We start from the raw sequence: 22,946 nt of genomic DNA on the forward strand, positions 1-22,946 counted from the left end.
GGGAGGGGCGGCTGAGGTCACATGCCTGCTTTGTGGTGTTAATGGGCTCAAACCAGTCCCCGGGGCGCAGGCTGGGGTGGGCAGGGGCCCAGAGGCAGGTGGACAGGACCAAAGAGCAGCTCGGGCTCCCACCAGGGTCCCGGAGATCACACCGACCAGGAGGACCAAGAACAGGGGCTGGGGCAGGAGTGCTGCAGGGTGAGGGTTGCGGCCTCTGGTGCCCGTGGATGCTCACTGGCCTGACCAGCTACGGGAAGGGGCAGTCGTCTGGGCAGCAGAGGAGAGGGAGGCTGAGTGAGTGCTGACCTCTCTCCCATACTGCATGGCTGAGCCGCTCCAGGAGGCACCGTCCTGGCTGGCCGACAGCCGGCACAGATCACTGCGAAGGATTACATTGAGGCCTGTTTTGAAAATTCTTCTCGTCTTAACCTCAGTACAATGCAGGGAATGGTCACTGAGGGTCAGTCCCTAAAGGTAAGAGAGCTGGAGACCCCTCCTTGGGTGGACTGGCCACGGGGTGCCCCTGGCCCCGACACAGGGGCCTTGTGGGCACTGAGCTCTCCGAGCTTGGCAGAAGTCATGAAAACAAGAATGCCTAGGATCTCACCAAACAAGGGAAGTGTGAGACCCACATCTGGGAGAAATCAAAGCTCCGTGTGGACAGTGAGGGCCCGTGCTCACCGCAGGCAGAGGCACCGGCGCTTCTGCATCGCTGGTGTGGGTGGAGGAGGGCGCAGCTGCTGCCTTACACAAAAGGCCACAGACTGTAGATTCCATTTACGCAAAATACCCAGACATGGCAAAGTCGGAGAGGCAGAGGCAGCAAGGAGACTGCGGGGGCTGGGAGGGAAATGACTGGGGCGGGGGCTGGAGGGATAGTCTAGAACTGGATTATATGGAGGGATAGTCTAGAATTGGATTATAGTTTGTGTGTAAATTATACCTCAATCAAGCTTGTTTTTAATAAAAAATTTTTTTTGCAGACAGGGTCTTGATCTGTCATCCAGGCCAGAGCGCAGTGGCATGATCAAGGCTCGTTTTAACCTTGACCTCCTGGGCTCAAGTGATTCTCCCATCTCAGCCCCTCGAGTAGCTGGGACTGTAGGTATGCACCACCATGCCCAGCTAATTTTCTAAATTTTTGTAGAGACAGGGTCCATTACGTTGCCCAGGGAACCCCTGGGTTCAAGCGATTGTCCCATTTCAGCCTCCCAAAGTGCTAGGATTACATGTGTGAGCAGCTGCACCTGGTCTATACATCTGTTTTTTTAAGAAAATAATACATGATTTTTGTTTTATAAAATGACGACTGCACCAAAAGTAACTTTGGTTTTAAAAATTTCTCCCTGGAAGGGCCCTTGGGAGCTGGTGCTGCTGAGGAGCACCACAGTATCCCGGGCGCTGGCGGGGGCTCGGAGACAGGGCTCAGGAGGACACCCCTGGGCCAGTGCCCGGCCTTCCTGTGCAGGTTCCGGGCATGCGTTCAGCAGGAACTCAGAGGAACTCTGGAGCCCCTCGGCAGCCCGACCCGCCTCCTGCCAAGATGCAGCGTCCACCTCCTGGTAGCTGGTGTGCAGCGTCTCAGCCTGGGCCAGGAGGCGGCCACCTGCTATCCCCAAAGCACACTCCAGGGTAGGACATTGACATTCCGAGCACAGACGGGCTGATGGGGTCAAGCCCCCCAAGTGGCTTTTGGACTCATGTGTCACAAATCAGTCTGGAGCCTTCAAACGGCGTGAGGATTAGAACAAGCACCCAAACAGCCACACAGCGGGGCCACCCTGCCCACCCCTGTGTCCCAAGGAGGTCCGGCCCCATCCAGATGCTAATGGGCTTAAGTGGCTTAAGCTGCTTTCCCTGAATGGGAGAAGGCTTGGCAGGCAGACGGCCATTGTAGCCACCCTAGGACGCGGCTCAGGAAATTCATGGCTCTGTCTCCCAAAAGGCATCTGCGGGAAACTGTTTAAAAACTGCTTTATCTCAGCACTTCAGGCGGGCTCCCAAAGGACAAACATCTGATGGACCCCAGGGCCCAGGAAGGGGCTGGCCACCCCCCACCCCTCCCCGGAGCCACCTCATTCACAGGCTGTAAAGCAGTGATCAGGCCGGGCTGAACGGGCCAAAGCTGGCCTGTTCCCTTCGCCTTTCAATCCAGCAAAGTCGTGGCCACTCATGCGGAAAGCGGCCAGGCTGGGCCTTTCCGGCTCGCCTACTTTTGGAAGGAATTCTTCTCTTTTGAAAGGAGAAACAAATACCCTAAATTCCATGTTTAAAAAGCCATCTAAGATGTATTTCGTTATTAGTAGCCGCACGAAGAGGCTCTGGAGAGAGTGGTCCAGCGTGCCGTCTTATCCACACTTAGAATTTAACGGGAACGCTGTGTGCCAGCGTCATCCACCTGCATGTGGATCACGAAGTTCCTGCATTTCTTCTTACTGTTTGGATAACCGAGGAGGCATGCTGCCTGGACAGGGCGTCCACAGGCCGAGGGCACAGGTGTCAGCCCAGGAGAAGGGCTGTTTTCTGTGCAAGGAAATCACGCGGTCATTCTGATGTGCACGGAGCTGCATGGCAGGCAGACTCGCCTCGATGTGCACCTGTGCAGTTGGTCTCATGTAGGGAGCTGAATCTGTCCCATCATCCCCTCAACTGCCACGGACACTCTGCCACAAAATCCAAAACTCTACTAAAGGCAAACACATCCTCTCAGACCCTGTCAGCCCAAGTTTTTAAATGCAACCTTCAAGAGCTGGTTTATAAAAACAAAAAGTTGTTCTGTACTCTCTGAAATGAATCCTCACTGGCTGTAGCCTCCAGGCACCACACGCACATCCAGCAGGCACCTGGGCTCCACTCTCTACCTGGAATCACCAGGTGTCCAGAGCGCCCTGCCTGGGCCAAGTGGACACACATCCTCGGGGGCCCACTCAGGGCTCAGGAGAAGCCATCCGGGCACATGGGCAGCGTGCAGGCAATGCTGAGGCCCTACCCCAGGCTTGGCTTCTAGGTCCTGCCGAGGGGTCTCAGGGTAGGCAGGAGCAAGCCCCAGGCGAGGCTGGGTGGGCAGCACCTGTTGCTCTTGTGGCTGAGCTGGGAGCTCTCATGCACCTGCCTGTTCTCCAGGACACACTCCTCCTCGGGGGCCACCACAGCTGAGGCCACTACACCCAAAGCCCACCACGCCTGGGCCCACCACGCCCGAAGCCCACCACACCCAGGGTCTGACACACCGTGGGCTCACCACACCCGAGACCCGGGCCGGGGCCAGTGCCAGCCGTGACATGCCTCACATGAGGAGGAAGGTCCCAGCAGGGCCCAGCACAGATGCTGCCCAGACTCGGGAAGAGAAAGCTGGGATCCCAAGGGTGCGGCTCAGGCACTGGAAAAGCAGTCAGGAGCGAAGGCTGGGAGATGCCCCTCCTGCCACACAGCGAGTCCGGTTCCCTGGTTACTCCCTGGTGGTCAACACACTTCCAGGCAGACGAGGGAATCCGTTAGTCACTGGGACCACAAACCTCCTTCCTAGGGCCAGAGCCTGGCAACAGGGACAGCCCCAGCCCTCACCTTCCCAAAGGGGAGGCGTCCCCAGGAGCACCGTGGCCTCCAGGAGCTCGCGAGGGGATGGGGGACCCGGTCCTCTGTGGCGAGCGGACAGAACCACCTGCCCCAAGATCAAAGGCCGACAGGCCATGGCGCCCTCCCACCGCGTCGCCCTGTGCCCCAGGCCCTCCCAGAACCGCCCAAGCTCCCGTGGAGCAGAGGCAAATGCACCTCTGTGGCCTCCTGAGCCAGCCGCTGGCTCGGGCACACCTTGTCTGCAAGCCTGTGCCACGGGAGAGGCGGGCAGCCCGGGCCTCGCAAGCTGCCATGGGCTGCACCGCCGGGCCCAGGATGGCACTTTCGGGAGGGACAACGGTGCCGTGGTCTGTGGCGGCATGTCTACCATGGCGGCTGCACAAAGTGAGGCTGAGGTTGAATCCTGACCTTCCTCAGTGGATGGAAACCAGCCGGCCCTCCAGGTCGCCTCAGGCTCAGGGAGAGCCCGGCCTCATGAAGCCTGGGAATCCCAACAACTTCTTCATCTCCTTGAGAGCCGTGTCCTCTCTCTCGCCTCAATGCGGGGAGCAAAAGGGTGTTCACAGTTAAATAAAACAAAAATGAACCACAAAGCCAACGTTGCCCCCGAATCTAGAAACACCACAGGCAGCTACTAAGGGGCAGATTCTAGTGCATTCTTAAGGAATTAAACCATTATCAAGGAAATAAGGCTTTTTTCAGGAGACGGTATTGAAACTCCCCCATCTGCCCGATACCTACGGGCATATCCCACCATATGTCTGCTGACACCGATTCCATAGACACAGGGGCCAGCGGAGCCACAGTGTCCCACTCTCCTGGGGGTCCTGGAATTCCTGATCTGGCCACTGCCTCGGTGACAGCGGCCGCTCTGCTGCGGGAGCAGGGCCTCCTGGGAGGCCTGTGGGTGGTGGGGGATGGCTCACATGCTGGCCCCAGGACCAGGCCAGTTCCTACATACTCGGCTGCTGAGTAAATCCTTGGGGGGGGCTCAACTAACTTTTCTCATCCAACCAAAAGAAAAACCACCTTAAAGCAGAAAGCAACAAAATGAGCCCTCTCCTGAGGCCACGACCCCCAGCCCCTCAGCAGGCACAGAAGCTCTGCGGGTGCACCTGCTCCCCTGGTGGTGTCTGGCAGCTTGGCCAGAGCTGGCCTCTCCTCCACCTCTGTGGGGGCCTGTCCAGCCTCGCCCTTAAGTGTCGCAAGACACAGACCTGCAGGTGGAAATCCACTGTGGCTAGAGTTCTTTCTCATAACAAAAACTTCCTCTGTTCCAAGGATGGAATTTGGGACCACACGCTCAGCCATGGTTTGTCTGCACCAGAGTGAATGCACTAAAACCAGGAGACTCAGATGTGGCCCCAGCCCGCCTGTCCGAGCCCTGGGGCCGGCCTTGGAGGGTGTCCTCAGCACACGTGTGCACCCCAGTGCTCATCACAGGTTTCCTGGGAGGGTAATGTCTGGGCTCCAGTGAGGCTGGAGGGTGTGACCGCTGTGGGCTGGTGGGGGTGGTGTGAACTCAGCCACTGACTTTAGCGATTCAGAAGTTTCCTCCCCACACATGATGAGGAGTGAGTCTAGTCTTGAAGAAAGTGCTGATTCGGAAGCAAACTGCCTCTGGCACTTTGCAGACATCCAATTGATACCCACGGGACAAATGAATGAATGAAGGGAGGGGCAGAGCCCACAGCCCCAGGGTTAGGGTCCGGCCCTCCAGGGTCTGCGAGAGGGGCTCGCCCTCACTCCCGGGCCTGGTCCCTGCTGGGGCTGAGTGGAGCGCTGGTGGGTGGGCTTGAAGACACATTTTACCAATTTTTCATGCCCACCCCTCTCAACGTGACCCTGCTCCTGAGCTTTTATCCTGCTGACAACTTCATGCAGAAAAACACGCAGACCTCTGATAGCATGAAATCAGAAACAAAGGCTGGGGACAAAGGGGGCGCGGGGCAGGCGCAGGCCGGCTGCGTCGAATTTCAGCCACAAACAGATGTTCGTAGGAACATGTGAAAAGAAACTCTTGTAAAAGAAATGGTCTTAAAAACAATGCCTTCAGCGGTTAAATAAAGGGCCAAAGGACACAGGATGCCTGTCAATGATAAATCTCGGCAAAGAGAACCAAACCGGCATCATGAATTTCAATGATGGGTTTCTTGGCTACCAAGGCCCAGGTTCACCAGGGATGCCAGACCCCGGGAAGGAAGCATCGGAGCTGGGTGCCCCTCACGGTCCGAACTCATCGGGAGGCACTTTTTGCTTTGCGGGGCTGTAATTGATAGAAAGCTGTGCCGGTCTCCAAGACCTCCCTGAAGAACAGCGATGGCTAAAACAGCAGAACCTGCATGGGAAGCTCTGGCTGGACACAGCCTGACTGGGCGCCGGACTAGATGCAACCGCCTTCCAGCTGGGGATGGCAGGCAGCATCTGAGACTGACGGCCAGTGAGCGAAGCTGGGGGCGGCCTTCTCGCTCAGGCCTGGGGCTGACTTCCAGAGGCGGTGGGCACCCTCTCTGCTCAGGACAAAGCTGGGAGCGCCACCCTCTCTGCTCAGGACAAGGCGTGGTGTCGCCTCTGAGAGTTGGTGCCACTGTGCGAAGGCCTCCTCCTGCAGGGCAGGGCGGTGTTGGTGCCACTATGCAAAGGCTTCCTCCTGCAGGGCAGGGCTGCGTTGGTGCCACTGTGTGAAGGCCTCCTGCAGGGCAGGGTTGCGCTGGTGCCACTATGCGAAGGCTTTCTCCTGCAGGGCAGGGCTGCGCGTGCTGGCCCAGGTCGGGGCTGCATCAAGGGGAACACAGAGTGTGTTCTCAGGGTGGGACTCTCTGAGCTCTGTGTTCACACAGGACTCACCTGGATTCATCCATCAGGAACAGAACAGGCACCTGTGAGGAGCACTTCGCCAGCCCTCCTCGGCCCTATCTGATGCAGTCTGGCTCATGAGCTCTAACTGGTAAGTTCACAGAGCACCCGCCCCTCAGGGCTGCAGGCCCTGATCAGCATCTGGGAGCAGGGCCCTCTCCAGGAGACTCGTAAGGACACCTCCTGTCCCACACAGCTTTGACCTGGCCTTTGCTCTCCTGCAGGAGCGAGTGCCTTCTCTGTAAGTATGCATCCTTTCTGCAGAGGACGGCCACATCTCGGAAAGAAGCCATTCGTGGGTGCTGCAGCCAGCTGCGGTTTACATCAGTATTGAGTAAAGCAAGCAGACGCGGATACCGACGTCCACCTCAGTTTACGTCGGCTATTGAGTAAAGCAAGCGGATGCAGATACCAATGTCCAGCTTCATTCCGGGGTATCCGCTTCTGGGTGTGACGAGGGGTTCTGCAGAGTGGACAGCAGCCTCCAGCTTCATTTGGGGGTATCCACTTCTGGGTGCAATGCAGGCTGGGGTTCCGAGGATGAGGAAGCTCTAACTTTCCTGGCACAGATGCCGAGAAGTTCCTGTGGTGTGAACCTGCAGCGTCTGTCCAGCAGGAACCAGACTGAGACCAGCCACTTGTGACCCACAGACACAGAGCTGCCCGCTGTTGGGCTGTGGAGATCCGGCCAGCCCATCTCACGCTGTCAACCCAAGACAGGCTGTGTCCCTTTCTTTATGTATCTCTATCTTTATGTGTTTGAGACAGGGTCCTCCTCTGTTGGCCCAGATGGAGTGCAGTGATGCGATCATGGCTGGCTCACTGCAGCCTCTACCTCCGGGATCAGGCAATCCTCCTGCTTCAGCCTCCTGAGTATCTGGGACTACAGGCGTGCCCCACAATGCCTGGCTGATTTTACTTTTTTATTTTCTGTAGAGACGGGGACTCCCTATGTTGCCCAGGCTGGTCTTGAATTCCTGGGCTCAATGATCCTCCTGCCTCAGCCTCCCACAGTGCTGGGAAGGCAGGTGTGAGCCACTGTCCCTGGCCTTCCCCTTTCTTTGTAGGTCAACTCTTGGGGTTTCTCTCCTCCCCCTCCCCCTCCCTGTTTCCCCCCTCCCCCCCGTCCAGGAAATCACTGTGATGTCAGAGAAGCCTGACCCAGGCTGGGGGCGAACGATGTGGGCCCTGTGAGTGGCTCTCACTGGAAAACTGACCAAAGGCATGGCAGGAAGAAACTCGCCAAGTCCCATCCTTCTTTATTATCCTGTAGTTTTTGGTTAAATTTTAACCAGAAACATGTCTAGAAATAAAGAAGGGTTATACACGGAAGTTCCACGTGGCCACTCGCTAGCAGCAGGGATGAAAGGAGGAAGTAGAAAAGGATTTCTAAAATATGTTTCACAACAAAAGGCCCAAGTACTTTACATAGGTTTTCCTTAAAACAAGTTAATAGGAAATCATTACAGTTTCAGTTTAAAGTTTTTGAATGACTCTAGAAAACAGAATTGACTCCAGGGGATAAACATTTTCTATGCTACAAATAATTCTCCTAGTAATGGTGAACATGAATATAAATCTGTGCTCCAGGAGGCGGTGCCACTACATCAACGTAATGCTTTCACCGTGAAAGAAGAATTAACTAAGATGCTCCCACCGCTCCTGCCCTGAATGTGCCTGAGGGTCTAGACCACTGCTCAGAATCGAGGAGGTAATTTCGTTACAGTTCAGAAAACTGCGGAGCCCACTGACAAACCAGCACACAGAAGTTCCAGGTTTACTATTAGGTCACTGCAAACGGGCAGAGGTAATTCAAACGCTAAGTTCTGACAAACACCCCAGTCCTCTGGATATCCACTGGAGAAGCATTACTGGTCCCGTGGGGTTAGCTATTCCTTGGTAACTCACATTATGGACTCTGGTGCAGGTCATAGGCATCGCCGTGGAGTGGGAAAGGAGGACAACCAGCCAATCGCTTCACAGGCAGCCCCGACGTGCAAGCCCTGCCTTTAAAACCTGCTTTGTCCTGGGGACGCCACGGAAAGTGCCGAGGAAGCTGCACCTCTGGAGTCCTCTGGCATCCCCATTGGGGTGGACACAGGTGGCACCCCCGAACGTCAGTGCTCATCAAATATACACAGGCCAACGGACACACAGGGCGGAGACAAGGTTCTCAGACCCAGAAGACGCCTCTGCTGAGGCCCCTGGGTCCTGGGAGGGGGCATGGCGAGGGCCTCGCAAGCACCACACCCAAGCCTGACGATCTTTGATGGAAATAGCACACGTCATCTCAAATTAACTCCCGGAGGCTCCAGACTCCTTTCCTATGGCACACGCATGTGCGGCTTCTTGGAAGCGAGAGGGCAGCTCGCCCGGCCCCCAGGGCGAGGAGGGCACAGCAGAGGCCAGAGAGTGCTGTGTCTCCCTCCGGGAGTGGCTGAGGTCAGGGGGCTGGCGCTACAGCCACCATCCCCAAGTACACTGGTGGCTACTAGGACCTGTTAGCACGCAGGCCCACAGGGCAACAACTGTGCCCTCCAGGCTTGATGGGCTGGGGGTGTAGCAGGTGCAGGGTAATGATGAGTAAACCACCTCCCCGCTGCCTTCTGTTGGCACGCCCCCACCACAGGCTTCACGCAGGCTTCTCCGGGGGCTGGGCCTGAGCTTGGCAGAGGGACCCCGGCCAGACTTGGCGTGGAAAATGTGTGGTAAGGCCGGGAGGCCAGGGCGGCAGGCACCAAGGATCCTTCCTCAGGGGGCACGCGCCCATGCTCAGCCCCCAGTGGAGCCAGGAAAGGTGTTCTGTAAAGTGTGCCATGGTGCCAATTTCCTAGCTTTTTAGGACCAGGGTGGGCACCGGACACAGAGAATGACCATCCCGGATGGAATCTGAGGAGCCGAGAGCCTGGCTTGCTGGGAGGGCTGCGGGGCGGGGTTTGCTGGGAGGGCTGCGGGGCGGGCCCTCAGACACTTCGCCGGCCTCCCTTACTTTGACTTCCCAAGAGAAAGCCCTTCTGGTGAACTCCCATCTTCTCAAAGGTCTTCCTGGTAAACCTTAGACTCCCCCAAAGGGGGACCCTATCACTTGACAAAAGCGCCCACTGTGAGGCCCTGGAGCACAGACCTCACTGCGAGCCCCAGGGCCAGGCACAAGGCCCTGCATCCCGAGCTTACGGGGTGCAGAAATGCAGCCAGTGAAAGGCGCTGTCGTGGGGAGATGTTGGCGTCAGCATCGGAGTGGCCTCCCTCCTCTCTGTGTGCATTGTCAACGGCCACCCAGAACAACAACACGCTATAAAGACTCTTTCATGTCCTCTCCCAAGGTTGCTCCCGGACTCCAGCAGCCTGGCAGGCTCGGACATGGCGCGCGTGGAACGGGAGTGGCGCCCACTTGCTCTCACGCCAGCGAGAGCTCAACAGACTTTCTGGGAAGAAGGCGGCGGGTCTCTTTCTCAGGCTGTGTCTAGCACCATGCCAGGCACCCTCTGCTGGGCCCAGGGGTGGCTCTGCAGGACCAGCCCTGCCCGGTGGCAGAAGCACCTGTTGTGCCTCTCGATGGCTCTTCCAGACATCCCCAGCCTTCCACTGGCATGGCTGGACGTGGGGACAGGGATGTGACAAAGGGAGGGGGACGCAGAACACAGAGCTCAGCCCTCGTCCCAGGGTCCCCTGTATGCTTCTCAGAGCCACCGACTGCTAGCAGGGGAGCCGGGTGCGACGTGTGAAGGAGGACGACGAATGAGGCTACACAGTGTCCGGGGTCTCCAGCAACCCCCTGCCTTGGCACGAGAGACCTGCTCTGTGCCCTACCTTTCCCATGGGTTTCTTTTAAACCAAGGGCAGGCAGAGGAATTTTTAAATAAAGTATGAGCACATAAGAAAATACAGAAAAGTGCATTAAAGATTAGTGAACACACTACGGATTATGAATCAATTAGGAGTGAGTCCAAAAACCAGTTCCTCTGACAGAGTCCTAAGACAGACCAGAGGAAATGCCACAACGTCTTTTGTTTTTTATCTTCTTTTTCTAAGATTTTTGGCATCAATATACCAGTTGAAAATATTGGGTAATATTTGCAAAGTGAACTTCCTAGAAGAAAATCCCCTAAATCTGAAGCCTAATGTCGTCACTATAATTAAGTATAACATTTTATTTTATTTTCAGTTGATGTCATAGGCCCTATATAGAAACAGACCAAATAAAAGTCTCTTTCTCAACAGAGAAATTAAAAAATAAATTTCATGATTTAAATTAGTGATTCTGTTGCTGACATTGCTATTTTATACCAAGACTCTAGAATAACAAGCTTGTGAGCCGAGCAGCACGGCCCAGCTCACGTGCCCTCTGCAGGCCCTCACCGCCCTGACCTCCACCCTCAGGGAAGGGCGTCCCCGTGGCTGAGGAGCTGGCAGGGAGGGCAGAGAGGCTGTCACTGGCCCGCCTCGCCATCCAGAGCACGCTGGGCACGTGGCGAGGGCAGTGCCCCACTGGGTCTGCACAAGGTCTGTCTACACACTGGGTCCCCAGGTAAGATGGGAACTTGACAATGACTAACGTTCACCCACGGCGGCAGGAGGACGGGGCTGCACTAACATTAACCCACGGCGGCAGGGGGACGGGGCTCCGCTAACATTAACCCACGGCGGCAGGAGGACGGGGCTGCGCTAACATTAACCCACGGCGGCAGGAGGACGGGGCTGCGCTAACATTAACCCACGGCGGCAGGAGGACGGGGCTGCGCTAACATTAACCCACGGCGGTAGGAGGACGGGGCTCCGCTAACATTAACCCACGGCGGCAGGAGGACGGGGCTGCACTAACATTAACCCACAGCGGTAGGGGGATGGGGCTGCGCTAACATTAACCCACGGCGGTAGGAGGACGGGGCTGCGCTAACATTAACCCACGGCGGCAGGGGGACGGGGCTGTGTGCATCTTTCCATCCATGCCGCTCTGGAGACGGTGCTGAGGCTCTGCAGGAGTGTCACTCTGAGCCAGGCTTTCTGGGGGTTTGTGGGAGTTAGAAGGGACCGTCCCTGCCACCTGCCCTCTGGACACACACTGTGCCCATGTTGCCACACTGAGTCCACTCACGGCTGCAGGACGGGCCAAATCCTGAATGGCGCAGGACTTTGGAGGGCTGCGCCAACTGCGGCCGATGCGGGAACGTCGCCAGAGGCTGAGGGAGCCGCCACACTCTCAGTTTTTAGGAGCTCAGGCCTGCCCATACACGGGGCTAGTGACAGCTGCACAGTCGTCCCCGTCTGTCACGCCCGATGGGAGCGCCAGTGGACACAGGGACCTGGCCTCTCCTGCCCACAGCCTCACAGTGCCCACTGTGCCCACGGCTGAGGGATCAGGGGGCAGAGGGGCTCAATAAGGCAGCTGGTAACCAGATGAAGTCAGAATTTCACTGCCATGACCAGGTGCGATATTACCTACTGGCTGACAGCTGCCAATCCTCCCAGGACGCAGTGCACACTAGAAGGAAGGACGCCTGGGCGCCAGGAATGTCTGAGGTCTGGGCCTGGGCTTATGCTGCTGGGCAGCCTGGCCTCGGCCACTCTTGCTGGCCATGGTCTCCACTGAACCGCAGACACAGCCTTTGAGGCAGGCGCTGGGATCCTCGCAGGCAGCGGTGGGACCCTCCCTGGTGCCCACTGAGAGCCGTGTTCTGGGAAGCCCGGCTCTCGGGGTGTCTCCTTGTGACGTCAGCCCCTCTCCGAGGACGGCTCCTTCTGGATGTCAGCGCCCCCCATGGCCATTCCCCTGCAGGCCCAGCTGGCACCTGAGCATGTACCTGTCAGTGATTGGCAACTGGTTGTTAAAAACGGCCACCAGCCTCCGAAGACGCATCCATCACCGTCACTGTCAGAGAGGTGATGGACGGCAGGTGTGGCGTGCGGTCGGGCTGTGCGGAGACGGGTGCGCCTGGCACTGCTGTCACTCTTTGTCACCATGGCCAGCTGAGCGCCCCAGCTGCCAGTTGCCACCGCGCGAGGCATGAAACACCCTCTGAACATCCCAGCAGCAGCCGGAGCTGCAGGCTGCGTCACTGACTCGTGTGAGGACGCACGGCCCTCTTAGATGGCACACGACTGGCATGTCTCATGGGTGTAGGTTTTAATTACAGCTTCCGTGGTGCCAGATCTGATTCCAGTATTGTCTTTTCAGTTCTGCTCTGTGAGCAAGTCTGCATTAATCTGCATCTGAAACACAGGAGGCTGCGCATTCCTGGGGGACAGAGTCTCTTCGCTTTGCACACAGAGCCTCTTTCACAGACTGGTGTGGGGCAGGATAGGACTCCCGGATCCGATCCCTGCAACCCTCCTGCCACCAAAAATCACAAGCAGGTCTCAACCTCGGGGTCTGAGAGCCTCCAGGGCCACCAGGCTGGTCCTCCTCCCAGAAGCCCTACCCCTGAACTCTTGGCAGGGCAAACCACCCTGTATTTAATCTGCTGTTGCCAGCCCGGCTCTGCCCGGCCTCCCATTGGTGTGGAGATGGATTTAATTAACCTCTGATGAGTCTTTCCAGCAAGCCTGCCACTGAGGGCGCCAGGAAGGCGCTGTGAGCAGGCAGACGAACGCGGCCGGCAGTGAGAGCAAGAGGATGACCCCACCAGCCCAGGACCGAGGGGGCAAGGATGGGCTGCTGTGGGTGGGAGCTCAGCAGTGAAACCAAAACCAGGCCAGCCGTGGTTTCTGAAAGACCATTACACTCACGTGTCCCTTCGTACCAACACCGCCTCAGGGCGCCCGTGCCACCGGGCACCGCCTGCCCCCAGCCTCCAGCATTCCCGGAACACTCCATCAGGCAAGACGCTCTGCGACGGCTTCCTGATGCGCTCTGGCTATGCGCGACTGTGTCACTGTCCATGAACCTTCAGAACCGTGTATGCTTACTCTGACCCTGGGCAATCTGAAAGCCACCCCAGAGGAGGGCACAGATGTCCCCATGAACCCGGGGTGGAGGCTGGGTGTGGCCTTTGCCGGCTCCCAAGGAGCCAGACTGCAGGTACCAACGTGGTGAACGTAGTATCTCCACACAGGGGGTTGCGGAGGGTGGGGAGGACTGGGCTGCGTGGAACCCACAGGGTCTCACTCTAACCCATGCTGCTGTTTGACAGAAAGGCTCGGGAAGGAAGGACAGGTGCTCGAGATGCACCTGCTCCACATGGCTGGGGAGCAGATAACACTTCTAAGCCCTCTGGGAGGCCCTGCCTGCCTCTGTGTGGCCTCCTCTGAGGGGCTCACAGCTGTTCTGCCAAGAGGGAGGGCACAGCCGATCTCAAGCACTGACACCCCATCCAGGCCCCGAAGCTAGCTCCATCCGAGGACCCTGCAAGACACTCCTGCTAGCCTTTGACTCCGACACTCCCTCTCCTTTAAAATGCAGATGCTTCTAGGAAGGCAGCGAGATGTGCACAGACACTTCGGTGGGAAATTGCTCCCAGGCAGGTGGAGCAGAACTGAAGAGAGGTGGGGGAGGCAGCCGCCAGGCAAACCCACTGCCCCAGGCACTCCTGGTGCCCAAGGCCATGGTCTTGAGGGCCGGCGGTACCCTGATCCTGGTACTGGGCCCACATAGCAAACGCACAGGACACACTTGCTGGACCAATGAGGCTGCCCACAAGGCAGCCAACAGTGGGACACTCACCCACTCAGAGCCTCAGCCACCCACAGGCCTGTGTGAAAAAGAACCTGCTCATCTGAGCAGCTGGAAATGCTGTGAATCCACACTCTGCCCAGGCCATGCTGAGCTGCTCCACGCTCCAATTCCTCCTGACACTTCCCAACTGCAAAGAAACTGGAGGCTGGACCACAGTGTGAAAAATGAAAGCAGTACGAGGAAAACGAGGCCCTGGACCACAGGGATTCCTTGTCCACTTTTCATCTGAGGAAGGAGAAGTGCACAGCCTCAGGGAGCACCGAGATCACGGGGCAGTGACGGTGGCCACTGCCGGGTGTGGTCCTGCCAGGACAGTCCAGCCCAGAGGTGATGCTTCTGCGTCACATGAGAGCATAGCTGGCATCTCAGACACACCCGCAGCGATGCATCACTGGAGGCTGCACGGGCGAATGGCGCCGCGGGTGGCATGGACCGAGCCTGAACCCCGACCAGAGGTACCTGTGCAGCCCCGGTTCCCCAGCCGCACTGAGCCTGGCGCCAGGCAGATGTGAGAAGGAGACACTGCCTGGGCCCTGGGCCTGACTCGCAGGATCTGTGAGCTAAGGAGCTCCCAGGCACTCCCATCAGTTCTTTATCAAAAAGCTTCATGTGGAAGGAAACTGCAACAGGGATGTGCCACAGGGCCAAGTGGAGATCGAGCTTGTTCACATGCAGAGGCTGGCATCAGCTGGTTCACACATAGAGGGAGGCCAATATCAGCCTGTTCACACGCAGAGGGAGGCCAGCATCAACGTTTTGCACAGCCCGATCTGGTGCCGGCATGAGGGGTCCCCAAACACCTGCCCTAAATTCCTTGGTCCAAGTCAGCCTCAAAAGAAAATTGTGAAGAATTTTCTTTGGTTTCCACAAAATTACCGTGAAATGTTTTACAGTCAGAAACCCTCTTTAAAAACCATGCCATGCCAACTAGCAGATTTTGATTTTCCGTAAGAGGTGCTTGGATGGTATTTTAAAATTCAATAATCTACCTAATTGGCACCTTAACTAATGCAGCTGAAATTAATCACCACCAACAAATAAATCTGGTCATTTTTCAGTGAGATTTATTTTTAGGTAGAGCTTTCAAAGAAACGTTTTCTGTGCTAGTGTTCAGTCAACCACGTGGCAGGAGACAGTCACTCCGGCGCTGCCTGCTGTCCTGGGCTGTACGGTGTGCCCCCAAATTCATGTCCACCCAGAGCCTCAGAACTGGGGCCTTGTTTGGAAATGGGGTCTTGCAGGTGTAACTAGTTAAGATCTCGGGATGAGACATCCTGGGTGGGGTGGGCCCTAAGTCCATGGACTCGTGTCCTTGCAAGAAAAGGCCACATGAGGATGAAGGCACAGATGGGGGGTGATGCAGCCATGAGCCACGGCCACCTGGGCCACCTGTGGCTGGGCGAGGCAAGGAGGGGTCCCCACTGGAGCCTTCAGGAGCAGCGTGGCACTAGGATACCTTGATTTTGGATGTCCAGGTTCCAGGACTGTGAGAGAATAAACTTCTGCTGTATAAGCCACCCAGCCTGTGGTCCTCTGAGCCACTGCCGCAGGAATCTCCCCACACAGAGACAGGAGACCCAGTGCACGGGAGGGCTCCACCTGGCACGCACATTCCACGTCAACCGACGAGCAAACAGAAGACAGGCCGTGACCCTCTGCAGAGCCAGCACGTGTCTGCGGTCCACAGGGAGCGACATGGCCACGTGGAGGCGCCACGCAGCACTGAGGGGCCGCAGGTGACCCTGCGGATACTGCCCCTGCCCTGAGCCTCAGGGTCCTCCCTGTGGTCAGTTCCAGGGTCCTGTGACTCCTCACGGCCCCCAGACCTCAGGAAATCCCTGCGGCCATGGGGTCCAGGTGCTCAGCTTCGGGCCAGTCACTGCACCAAGCACTTAGCTCCTGTGAGCTGTGGAATGTTACACACAGCTGACGACTGTGTTGATGATGCCAGGAGGGAAAAGCGGTCCTTATTCCAGAGGTGTGGCCTTTCCTTGACTGAACAGTCCTACAAAAACTCTACACTACACATCATTTCCCTATTTTCCACTAGGCTCGCTTTACTTACATAGTAAACTGTGTGCAAAATGTAACGAAAGACTTTTGTCAAATGAACGGCCATGTATCCATAAAGAGCCATGTGGGCAGGAAAACCCTCCAGAAACTAATGCAAGGATCTTAGACACTTACTGAGTAAACAATCCAGTTTAAAACTATTCACTTTTCTTCCCATTCCTTTGCAAATGGCAGACAAACAGCGCAGAACAGTAAGACCCACGTCTGTCCAGTGTGCGGGCATTGTAAGCCAGGGCCTGGTAACTGCGTGGGCAGCCGCTGTTGCGGGCAGCGTCCTAGAGCCCAGAGACCAGGCTGGCCGGGCGTGTGAATGAGCTGTGCTGGGTGGAGGCCTGCCTGCTCCCAGGAATCTGCATCGCCACTGCCTGGGGTGTTGGGGGCTCCCTTGGGTGGCATCTATGTCTGTTGGGGACATGGTGTCCAATTCTGGTGCCACTCAGAAGGGACCTTTGCGAACAGAACCTGGATTTCCCACGAATGCCCCGGGCATGCCTGGGTGATAATCACAGAACACATGCGGCTTTCCTTCTGCCGATTTGTGTGAACACTGAGTTCTGCACAGGAGGAAAACCCTCCCCAGAGACCAGCTCCCTCCCAAGCTGATCGAGGGGCTGGAGAGCCCCCACTCCCAGCAGATGCACCGGAGCCTCAGCCACCACCTCCTGGGCGCCCTTCCTCGGTCCCCTCCTCATGTCTGACACCAACAAACGGCACTAGCAAAGAAAACCTGCTGCTGAAAACACCTGTGTCTGATACGAGGCAGGGGTGCGGTCACTCCCAGGGGCGCCTGATACAGGGCAGGGACGAGGTCACTCCAGGGGCATCTGATATGCAGGAGGGAAGCGGTCACTCCCAGGGGTGTCTGATACGGGGCAGGGACGCAGTCACTCCCAGGGATGCCTGGTGAGTGGGAGGAGCGCCTGATGTGCAGGAGGGACACCTGATATGCGGGAGGGGTGCGGTCACCTCCAGGGCTGCCTTCTCTGTTCTCTGACCTCTCACCTGGGGGAACCCAGGCCCGACTCTTCCCTGGGACTGTGCAGGGCTGACCACGCCACGCCGTCCCATGTGAATGACTGCCATGTCTGCCAGGCAGCGTGGAGACCCCACCCAGGGCCCACCTCAGGGCTCTGGTTCCGAGAACAGGGATGCACTGGGGAGCAGCTGAGCCCAAGGTGGCTGGATGGCAAGTCCACGGGAATGTTCCTCCCCCGTGGCGGCCCCTGCACTGGCTGAAAGTCACCTGGTCTGTACTGTCCTGTGGAATAGCCACTGGCCACGCGGCTCTATCAGATCTGAATTAAAATGAAATGAAATGCAAGATCGGGTTCCTGGGCTGCCCTCCGTGCTTGTTAGCCTCACGTCCTGGTGGCTGCCGCAGGGGCAGAGGGGAGGCAGCTTGTGGTCAGGCTCACAGCAGGACACACCGATGTGGGTGGGACTTCAGGACGCCACCTGGGTCAGCCAGGCCCGTAGGAGCTCTGTCGCGTTCCTGCTTACTGTTCCTTTGAGAAATCCGCTTGGGACATGCAGAGGAGGTTCCAGGAAGACCGCAATTTGCTTTCCCTGCCTGACTGATAGTCATCTCTGACGCTTAAGACTGACAGGCAAGCCCCACACCCGCTGTCTTAACAAGCTGAACGCAGGAGCTGCTCTTTCCACACCCAGGACACCTCTCCACAGAGCTGAGTGGCTGGGGCTGCAGAGCGGCCGTGGAGCCAGCAGACAGGGCGTGAGGGACGGACGTGAGCCGTCCTGCAGCAGATGGCGCCCCCTCCCGCGCTGCCCACGCAGTCCCAGCCAGCAGGTCCACCAGCCCGTCCAGCTGCACTGGGTCTGTCACCCAACTCGCCCACGCAGCCCTGGCATGCAGGACACCAGCATGATGGCCGCGGAGGCAGATGGGTGGCAATGACGCACCCCATGGAGCCCAGAAAGGGGCCTGGCTGGTCCAGGGCAGAGGTGCTGAGGGAAGACCAGGAGGTGTCGGGAAGGGCCCCGCAGGGGCTGAGGACAGGGCAGGTGGACCCGGGCTGCTGGGCTCCATCTAAAACCAGCTACTGTGGGGGAACTGAGAGGAAAAACAGCGTTTCAAGTAACTCCTTGTCTGTTCCAATTACTGTGGGTGGGAAAGTGATAAAAAACGGAGACGACTCAATTCCTGGAGGACGGGAGCTGGTGAGGCTTATGGTGGTGTGGGCGGCTCTCAGACACAGGTGCTCACTGGCCCTGGAGTGCCCCACCAGCCACTCGAGCCGCGGACTGGAGGTTCCTGAAGCTCTTTACTGACTCTCAGGAGAAAGTGGCAGTTTCTGGAGAACTGTTTATCACCAGTTCACAAAGTAAACAGCCCCTTAAGCACAGCCATTAGAATTCCCGTCCTCTGTAGTTTGATGTTTGAAGTTAAGCACGAAGGCTGCCGTGGAAGATCTCGCTGGTTTATCAGTGATGGGAATCTTCAAACTCTGGCTTCAGGCCAGTGCCCTCCCCAGCACTGGCCCTCTGCGTGGACCCCTTCAGCAGGGCAGAGGGCTGGGGCGAGGGCTCCTTTAGTGACAGCCTAACACGAACAGGGAGGACGGGGCACAGGTGGGGGCGAGCATGGTCTTGCTTCTTCCTGAGTAAAACCCGGGCAGGTCCCAGACCTGAAACTGGAAGGTCCAGAGAACCCACCGACGCCCGGGAAGCAGTCCCCGCTCTGCACCCACCCTCCCTGGCAGCGTCCAGGGCACCGGCTCCATCTAGACCTGGGTGGGAGCTGCTGCACTGTGACTGCCTGTGTGAGAGGAACTCTTTAAGAAACAGGACTGATCTTGGTGATCAAAAAACACTGCTGACAGTGACCCATGAGGGTTGAGGGCTGTGTGTGAAGGCACTTACGGAGGCCAGGGGAGCAGGCCAGGCGATGCCGGAGATGGGGCAGACCCAGGCCGGCTCCTGAGGCCCCTGCACTGTTCTCGCGCCATGCCGCCTCTCACGGTCACACCCACACGCAAACCCCGGTGAGGTGCTTTCTTCCTTTTCTGCTCAGCAGAAAAAGGAAAGCCCTGCAGTCCTTCATAGGAGTCACTCAACGCCCCACAGGCCCTGGAGTCCAGGCCCCCCACGCCTGCCGAGACCACAGCGGCCACACGAGCCCCACAGGCCCCGGAGTCCAGGCCCCCCACGCCTGCCGAGATGACAGCGGCCACACAAGCCCCACAGGCCCCTGGAGTCCAGGCCCCCTACGCCTGCAGACCAGAGTGGCCCCACAAGCCCCACAGGCCCTGGAGCCCAGGCTTCCCACTGCCCCCTACGCCTTGTGGTCACACGGCCTGGCCACCGGGCTCAGCAGCTGGCTCCCTTCACCACGGAGGCTCCCGTGGCTGCTCCAACGCGTGCCTCACCACAGCTCTGACCCGGCCAGGACCAGCTGCCCTTTACTGTGACATTTGCTCTACCAGAAGGAAAAGGCCCTTTCCAAGCTCCCTGACCTTTCCCCAATTGCTGGGCGCCCGGGATTGATCGGCTTTGGTCTTTCACGGGTTCTTCTTGACTTTCATCCTGGCCACTCCCAGTCAGAGCGGGAAGTACTTATGTGCACTGTGGACTCACTGGCTCTTGAGTAACCGGTTAGAAATGAGCTCGCTCAGAGATGTTCCAGACCTGCCAGAAATGCCGCTTCTGGCCCCCTGTGGCTTGGCGGGGTGGAGGAGGAGACTCTGACAGGGCCCAGCCTCTGTGGCCCCCAGGCCTTGCTCCCGTGTCCCGACAGCGTCGAACGCAGGGACATGGATTCTAGCAAGGATGGGCACAGCCCCTGCCCTCGAGCCCTCACCGGGCCTGTGGGATAGCAGGCCAGAGACCAATCCATTTGACAGCCTCTTTGAGGAGAAAGGAAGCGCAGCAGTGGGAAGGAAAGGACTTCGGGGCCCCTGCTGGGGTGTGTGTGCTTTAAAAACCCCACGTGCTCCACAGCCCACCACACGCAGAGGCCCTGCCTTCCTCCTCCACAGCCAGATGAAGCGATGCCTCGATCAAGAGCCACTGAACGTTTAGGCACCACCATCAGCACGGCCAAATGTTGACACACAGGCATGCGGTGCGGCCTCGTGGCGAGGTGCTGCCAGCTCAACCCAACAGAGGGTTTCACGGGCACTCATTTCTGCCAACCACGAGACACCCAGGATGATCAAAGCCAGCTCAGTCTGTCTTTCAAAAACAATGCCCTGCCACCGTTGGAAGATGAATACGTGTGGGTGTTTGGAACTGGAGACTAAAATGGGAAGGTAACAGTCTCGGGGACCGCCGTGTCCCCGTCCGACTCACCGTGCTCCCATCCAACTTGCTACGTTCCCGTCCAACTCACCGTGTCCCCATCTGACTCACCGTGGCCCATCCAACTCACTGTGGCCCCGCTGTGGGCTGTCAGCTCATGCCCAGCACCTGGAGGGGCCACTGGGGAGGCTGAGGGTGAGGGCAGCAGGGCCTGGACGGGTGGGCAGCAGGTGCTCCACCATTTCCTACACCCCCCTCTTCACAGTTGCCTGGGAAGTGGAATCCCAAGTCATGAAAACTGGGAGGGAGGACCCAGAGCCAGCATGGACAGGACCACAGAGAAACATCAGCCCTTGCACTGAGCCTAGAGGCCCACTTCCTGTCGGTGGCACCTCAGCGCCCAAGCTGCTGGTCCCCGGCCAGCCCGAAAGCACACCCAGGAGCATCCGGGACCCCTGAGTTCCCAGGCTGGGGTGACGACTCATCAACTCACAGAATAACGACTTTGCAGACAGAAACGCACAATGTTTAAAATGGGCTCTGACAGTTTCTAAGTGTGTTATGAGGAAAAATCGCTGAGATCGTTAGACAGCGTGAAGGAGCCTGACACTCTGCAGAGGCTGTGGCTCTGCGGGCATCGAGGGGGCAGCGCTGTGACGGCACTGCAGCAGCTCCTGTGTGTCAATGGCGGAAGCCACAGGGCACAGCCCCACAGCACTGCCACACGCCATCTGGGGCAACCTTGAGGGCCCGTTCACCCCGGATTCCAACACGGATCCCAGATTCCAACACGGATCCCTCTGCCGACAGCAAAACATGCTTCTTCATTGCAAGGTTTTGCCTTAAAAAGTGCATCCCAGGAGGCGGACAGCATTGAAAGTGCGAGTAAGGGGCCACGCTCCTTCCACTGTTTTCCTCAACATGGAGCAAGGCATGAGACCGGGGCGGGAGGGAAGCCAGCGCCTACCTCCACGACGGACTTGGAATCCAGCCGGAAGTTGAAATCGCCAAACACAAAGTAGGAAACCTTCTCGAATCGCTGATCGATGATTCTGGAAAGAAAAAGAGGACTTGTTACCAAGGGTACTGAAGCTGGCCAGCCCTCACGCCCGGCCCCCGGGCTCCTTCATGTTCCCTGTCCACACATTCTCTGCTCTGTCACCTGCTGCAGGGGAACCTTGGTGGTTGCCTCTTTGGACCCCCAAAATTCAGCTCTGAGACCACCCCCAATACAGGTCCACTGAGCAGCACTCAGCCCTCTGCAACACGGACACGCATGTGTTGCCAGCGATATCGAGGAAGAGGAAAGGCAGAGTCTCAGCCGCGTCCTCACCCACTGGGCCAGGGCAGCCTGAGAGCCTCACGCATGGAAAACCACAGGTGCCCCGAGAAGGGGAAAGGGCGGGACAGGGATGCCTGAATAATCCACCACAGACCAAATAATCCACTGCAGAGCTCAGGAAAGGCAGGAGGGAGACAGATGGGAGGAGGGACCGACAGCGGGAGGGAGATGGACGGGGAGGTGCATGCAGGTGAACGGGCAAGAGCCGGAGCCCCCGCTCGCTGCTCCCAGACAGTGATGTCCCCTAAGACCTGTTTTGAAGGTTTACATATGATCCCCACTCGGACGTTTCAAAGTGAGAGGGTAACAGTGGCTGCATACGTGTGTGTATATTTTTAACCAGGTACAGCTTTACTCCAGAAAAATTCTTCCTCATATTTTCAATCAATCACAATCAATTTCCTAAAGGTTTTTCCACTACAGCTTCCCTTACAGATATAAGCCTGTAAAAAGAGCTCAGAAACCGCCAACTCACTCAAACCCCAAATCTCCCCTCAGCGGCTCTGGTCAGTAATGCCGTGAACTGCTTGCTTTCGAGGAGAGCAAGGCACTCGACCCTTCTGGTGTGAAAGCAACGCGAGAACCTTCGCAATGCGGCATTGGCCACCAAAACCATCAGTGGAACAGAAACATGTGATCTGTAGACAAAAAAAGGAAATACTCTGGTTGCCAAATTTCCTAATTTCACAGCCCAGAGCCAGGTGGGGCTGCCAGGGCAGGGGCAGGCAGCACAGAGGCTGCCCGTCCAAGAACGCTGCATTCGGAGATGATAAACTCAGGTTATGAGCCAGGCGAAAGTGAGAGCTTCCAATCAGGTTAAGTGCACGTGTGCACAGCTGTCCACAGGTAGGGAGTGCCAGCCCGGGTAGGTCACTGCTCTCGGGAGCACTGTGCCCTCCTGGAGCTGGGGACAGGGGCATGAGGGGCACAGTAGGGCCCAGTGGGATGAGGCCGGGAGGCAGGGGGCCCGACCACTCACTAACTCAGCCTTTTCCAGCTTGATCCATTCGCTTGAGAAGTAGAAGAATCCACCAGTGAGCAGACGGTCTCCCGCTTCCCAGTTCTTACGTGGTCTTGTTCTGCATTGCCCCGCCGCCGCTGCTGACACCTCCACCCTCGGGTTGAAGAGCCAAGTGGCCGTGAGGCACCAGCCAGGGCCACCACTGGCCG

At 57.7% G+C, this 22,946-nt stretch overlaps 1 protein-coding gene across 3 annotated transcripts in view; it reads right to left on the bottom strand.

Annotated features, from left to right (window-relative positions):
* The window catches only part of INPP5A (inositol polyphosphate-5-phosphatase A), a 235,756-nt gene that overhangs the window by 31,544 nt on the left and 181,266 nt on the right, over nt 1–22,946 (bottom strand). For all 3 annotated transcript variants that reach the window (XM_055245047.2, XM_055245039.2, XM_055245059.2), the window contains exon 9: nt 21,402–21,486. In XM_055245047.2, coding sequence (XP_055101022.1) covers nt 21,402–21,486 — 85 coding nt within the window. The remainder of the gene's footprint in view (nt 1–21,401; nt 21,487–22,946) is intronic.

The sequence above is a fragment of the Symphalangus syndactylus genome, chromosome 2 (assembly GCF_028878055.3).
Source record: "Symphalangus syndactylus isolate Jambi chromosome 2, NHGRI_mSymSyn1-v2.1_pri, whole genome shotgun sequence".
NCBI classification, from domain to species: Eukaryota; Metazoa; Chordata; class Mammalia; order Primates; family Hylobatidae; genus Symphalangus; species Symphalangus syndactylus.